Raw genomic sequence first — 5,547 nt, forward strand, 5'->3', positions numbered from 1 at the left:
CCTCGGCCTCCCAAAGTGCTGGGATTACAGGCTTGAGCCACCGCGCCCGGCCCCAGCTAATTTTTGTATATTTAGTAGAGTTAGGGTTTCACCATGTTGGTCAAAGCTGGTTTTGAACTTCTGACCTCAGGTGATCTGCCTGCCTTGGCTTCTCAAAGTGCTGGGATTACTGGCGTGAGCCGCTGCGCCTGCCGGGTAATTTTTAAGTGTTTGTAGAGGTGGAGTCTCACTAGTTTGCCCAGGCATACTGAATGGGCACAGCTCATTCGGCAAGCAAGGAAGTAAACAGTGGCTGGCGCCCAGCCTACCATAGTGCATGAGCGGACCCAGAGTCTTCAGGAGCTGGAGATGGGCTTTTTACACGGTTTGTGTATATGTATATTTTTGAGACAGAGTTTCGCTGTTACCCAGGCTGGAGTACAGTGGCGCGATCTTGGCTCACTGCAACCTGTTCAAGTGATTCTCCTGCCTCAGCCTCCTGAGTAGCTGGGATTACAGGCACACGCCATCACGCCCAGTTAATTTTTATATTTTTAGTAAAGACGGGGTTTCACCATGTTAGCCAGGCTGGTCCCGACCTCCTGACCTCGTGATCTGCCTGCCTCAGCCTCCCAAAGTGCTGGGATTACAGGCATGAGCCACCGTGCCCGGTCTATATATTTTTTTAAATGTTCCGATAATTTCCGACTTACAGAGGAGCGACAGAAACAGCACAGAGTCCCCCTGCACCTTCTCCGAGCCTCTTTCAGTTCACGTCTGTGTTTGTTTTTTTAGATGGAGCCTCGCTCTGTCACCCAGGCTGGAGTGCAGTGACGCCACGTCAGCTCACTGCAACTTCCGACCCCTGGGTTCAAGTGATTCTCCTGCCTCACCTCCTGAGTAGCTGGGATTACAGGCGTGTGCCACCACGCCCAGCTAATTTTTAGTAGAGATGGGGGTTTCAACATGTTGGTCAGGCTGGTCTCGAACTCCTGACCTTGTGGTCTGCCTGCCTCCACCTCCCAAAGTGCTGGGATCACAGGCATAAGCCACCGCACGCAGCTAGTTCACGTCTTTCGTGAATGCAAATGTTATGGACACCAAGATGTAGCCTTGGTGCTACTCTAGTAACAAAATTGCCAGACGTGGTCAGACGCCCCTGGGTTTTCCACTCAGGTCCTCTCTCAGGTCCACGGCCCTGTCCGGCAACCACCATGGTATTTAGCCACTCAGGTCCTTAGCCGAGTCTAGTCTGAGGCTGTTCCTCCATCTGGCTTTGTCCTTCATTACGTTGCCTCTCTTGATGAGCACTCACTGGTCAGGTGTTTTGTGGAAGGCACCCGAGTACGTGTTCGTCCCATGCGCTCTCATGATCAGATGGGGCTTCAGCGTCTCTGCTCAGTAGCCCAGGGCTGGCCTCCAAGCATCAGGTCGGGAGGCAGGCGCCGTTGGTGCCTCTCACTGCCAGGCTTTGACCTTGATCCTTTGGCTAAGCTGTTGTCAGCTGGGGCTCCCCCTGTGGTTACCCTCCTCCCCTCGGTGTTACTGAGCTGTGGGGGCTTTCAGGCTCTGCGTCTGCATGGATACTTTGAGTTTCCAAGGAGGCTCCTGCCCGTTCATTTATGCTGCCGTCAGTGATGGGGTTGGGGGTGGATTTTTAATGCCTCTTGGGTGGTGGCTGGGATCATTGCCGGAAGGTTCTAGGGGCTCAGGAGTGTGAGTGGCCTGGGTGCCTGCCATCAGCTTATCCTCTGTGCTCCGCCTGTCTTGGGCAGGATGGAGTTGGGGGCAGCCGGGGAGGCAGTGCGGTTGTGGGAGCCCAGGACCCCACTGAGCGCACCCGTTTCGCAGCCTGAGTGGCGCATCCCCGTTCCTGGGCGAGACTAAGCAGGAGACGCTCACCAACATCTCGGCTGTGAACTACGACTTTGACGAGGAATACTTCAGCAACACCAGCGAGCTGGCCAAGGACTTCATTCGCCGGCTGCTCGTCAAAGATCCTAAGTATGAGGGGCTGGGCAGGGGCGCGGGGCGGGACGTGGGACATGGGACATGGGCCCTTTCCACCTGTGGAGGCTCCAGAGGCCTCTCCTCCTAGCGCCACCTCCCTGCGGCTGGAAATTGGGCATGGCTTCCCGGTTGGGCTGGAGAGCGCAAACTGCTGGCTAAAGTTAGCCCTCACTGTGGATTTTTTTTTTTTTTTTTTTTTGAGTTGGAGTCTTGCTCTGTTGCCCAGGCTGGAGTGCAGTGGTGCCGTCTAGGCTCACTGCAACCTCTGCCTCCCGGGTTCAAGTGATTCTCACACCTCATCCTCCTGAGTAGCTGGGATTACAGGCACTGCCATGCTCAGCTAAGTTTTGTATTTTTTTTTAGTAGAGACGGGGTTTCACTGTGTTGCCTCGCTGGCCTTGAACTCCTAACCTCAGGTGATCCGTCTGCCTTGGCCTCCCAGAATGCTGGGATTACAGGCATGAGCCACCATGCCCAACCTTGCTTGTTGTGTTTTTAACAAACTTTTAATTAGTTACCAGTGTGTAGAATCAGGGTCCATGTGAAATTCCAGCTGGCTTGTTTCCCTGCAAACACTCAGTGCTGAGTCCTCACTTGCAGCCTCCCTGGGCCTCCTCAGCCACCAGTCCCTCTCACAGGTGCCTGGGTTTGCGACTGCAGCCTGAGGTCTCAGCTTTCTTCACCACCCCCCAGAAAACCCTGCGCTCCTTGCAGTCCCCTTGTTCAGCTTCTGCGGTTGACTGAGCAGACGCTGGGGGGTGACCGTAGGGCTTTCGGGGGTCCTGGGAGTCAGTAGTCTGTGGGAGGACAGGACAGATGGCGCAGGTGTAACTAACCAGGGCTGGGGCCTTCCAGGCGGAGAATGACCATTGCCCAGAGCCTGGAACATTCCTGGATTAAGGTAAGGAGAGCAGGGGTTCCCTGGAATTTCCGCCTTGGCCTTCTCGCCAGGGTCCTGGTGGCCATTAGCATTTAAGGCATGTGGCTGTGACACCCTCAGTGGCTGGGGAGGGTCCCCAGAGGAGTGGGCCTGGGTGTTGGGGGTCATTGAACTGGGAGGTGTTGGAGCTCAGGTCTTGAGTGTGGGATGTTGCCATCCCACAGACCTGGTGGCATCCTTGGCTGGTCTGTGTCCAGCGTGGCAGACTTCCCCGGAGATGCCTAGGCCAGCTTTTCTCCAGTCGGTACTTTTGGCTTTATGTTGGGCCGGAGAGTCTCTGTCGCGAGGCCTCGACTCCGCTGCCAGATGAGCCACTGAACCTCAGTTCACACTGGCAGATGGGGGTGGCAGGGCTGGATGTCACTGCAGACACCCAGCTCAGGCCTCCCTCTCCCCCAGGCGATCCGGCGGCGCAATGTGCGTGGTGAAGACAGCGGCCGCAAGCCGGAGCGGCGGCGCCTGAAGACCACGCGGCTGAAGGAGTACACCATCAAGTCGCACTCCAGCATGCCGCCCAACAACAGCTACGCCAACTTCGAGCGCTTCTCCAAGGTGCTGGAAGAGGTGGCGGCAGCCGAGGAGGGCTTGCGTGAGCTGGAGCGCAGCCGGCAGCTCTGCCACGAGGACGTGGAGACGCTGGCCGCCATCTACGAGGAGAAAGAAGCCTGGTACCGCGAGGAGAGCGACAGCCTGGGCCAGGACCTGCGGCGGCTGCGGCAGGAGCTGCTCAAGACCGAGGCGCTAAAGCGCCAGGCGCAGGAGGAGGCCAAGGGCGCGCTGCTGGGGACCAGTGGCCTAAAGCGCCGCTTCAGCCGCCTGGAGAACCGCTACGAGGCGCTGGCCAAGCAGGTGGCCTCCGAGATGCGCTTCGTGCAGGACCTGGTGCGCGCCCTGGAGCAGGAGAAGCTGCAGGGCGTGGAGTGCGGGCTGCGCTAGGCACACGGGTAGGCCGGGCCCTGGGACAGCTGGAGCTCAGCCTGGGGTGGGGGCGCCTCCTGTGGACACTGCTCCTCCTCCCGTCGCCCACGTTCCAGCCCTTCCCCAGCGTCCCCAGCCTGGAGGTGGAGTGGGAGCAGCTGGCCTGTAGGTTCGTAAGTTCGCAGGCAGGGGTGGGTGTGGGACGGGGTTGCTTCTCTGTGCAGCTTCTACAGTGGCCCTCCTTGTTCCTGCGTCGTCGGTGACACCGGGCAGCGCGGCCTTGGGCGCTGTGAGGGTTGGGACCCAGGACTGGGCCAGCCGCTGTGCTGCCAAGACAACAGTGGCCCGAGTGCAGCCCTGGTCCAGGCCTGGAGGAGGGAGGAGGGTTCTCAGGCAGTTCGGAGGGGTGCCGCCTGCTGCCGCCTCTAGCCCAGGAGGAGGTTGTGGGATGGGGAGGGGAGGGCGGATGATGGGCTGGAACCCAGCTGGAACTGCTGCTGGGTGGCGCCAGGCTTTGGGACCTGCAGACGGCTTGGTGGGGTCTTCTGCCGTGTGCCCTCCCAGCCGAGGCCCGTCCCCCGAGTGTGGAGGTCCCTTGCCTCGGACCCCTGCATGAGCCCCATTTTGTCACGCTTGAGCACAGCTAGGCAAGAGTGGCCCGCTGCGGCCAAGAGAAATAAAACCCTGGCTTCCTGATACTTGGGCGTGTTCTGTGCTTCAGGCCTTGGCAGGGGACAGCCGGCTCATGGTCACCAGGCATGTGCCTTCCGAGGCTCTCATGTTTCTCTCTGTGTCCCCAGCCTGCTGCTGTGCTCCTCTGGAAGAAGGGAACAATCCTGGGGGCCTTGCAGACCCACACGGTATCCTGGGAGTTGCTGGATCTTGGTCTCAGCCGCCCCTGGGTGTTTTGATTGCAATGAGACGGGAACTCTGGGCAGCTGAGGTAGATCAGAGGTGTTTCCTGTCCCCTTGGGTCCTGTGGGATTCTGCCGCATCCCACGTGGGAGCCCCTGCCTTGCCTGGAGCCACATGCAGGTGGCCTTGGAGCAGGAGCGGCTCAGCTAAGCTGCTGGGTCTGACATGAGGTTTCAGAGAGGAAGAGGGGCCCCGACCCTGCCCATCCTCCCTGGAGGAGGTGGTTCTTTTTTTTTTTTCTTCTGATATGTAGTCTTGCTCTGCCACCCAGGCTGGATGATCTTGGCACACAGCAATGTCCGCCTCCTGGGTTCCAGGGATTCTCCTTTCTCAGCCTCCCAAGTCGCTGGGATTACAGGCACCCACCACCACACTTGGCCAATTTTTGTATTTTTAATAGAGGCAGGGTTTCACCATGTGGGTCAGTCTGGCCTTTAACTCCTGACCTCAGGTGATTTACCTGCCTTGGTCTCCCAAAGTGCTGGGATTATAGGCATGCGCCACTGCGCTCAGCCCATTTTTTTTTTTAGCTTTCAATTTTTTTCATTGAGACACGATTTACGTACCCTAAAATCTTTTTAAAGTGTACAATTCAGTGGTTTTAGTACATTCACAGAGGCAGGAAAATGTGCATCGACACAAAAACTTGTATGTGAGCTAGGCATGGTGGGGCTGCCTGTGGTCCCAGCTACTCAGGAGGCTGAGGCAGGAGGATCACTTGAGCCCTGGGGGTGGAGGCTGCAGTGAATTGTGATCCTGCCACTGCACTGCAGCTTGGGTGACAG

The 5,547-nt window shown here is 58.0% G+C and overlaps 1 protein-coding gene across 1 annotated transcript in view; it reads left to right on the forward strand.

The window, feature by feature from the left end:
- The window catches only part of DAPK3 (death associated protein kinase 3), a 17,958-nt gene extending 13,415 nt beyond the window's left edge, over positions 1-4,543 (forward strand). Inside the window, exons 7-10 of the mRNA XM_032252250.1 lie at positions 1,831-1,983; positions 2,845-2,890; positions 3,329-3,938; positions 3,980-4,543. Of these exons, the coding sequence (XP_032108141.1) occupies positions 1,831-1,983; positions 2,845-2,890; positions 3,329-3,865 (736 nt within the window). The 3' untranslated portion in view covers positions 3,866-3,938; positions 3,980-4,543. The remainder of the gene's footprint in view (positions 1-1,830; positions 1,984-2,844; positions 2,891-3,328; positions 3,939-3,979) is intronic.
- Positions 4,544-5,547: the final 1,004 nt, after the last annotated feature.

Source organism: Sapajus apella, unplaced genomic scaffold (assembly GCF_009761245.1).
Source record: "Sapajus apella isolate SASKATOON/1434 unplaced genomic scaffold, GSC_monkey_1.0 scaffold77, whole genome shotgun sequence".
NCBI classification, from domain to species: Eukaryota; Metazoa; Chordata; class Mammalia; order Primates; family Cebidae; genus Sapajus; species Sapajus apella.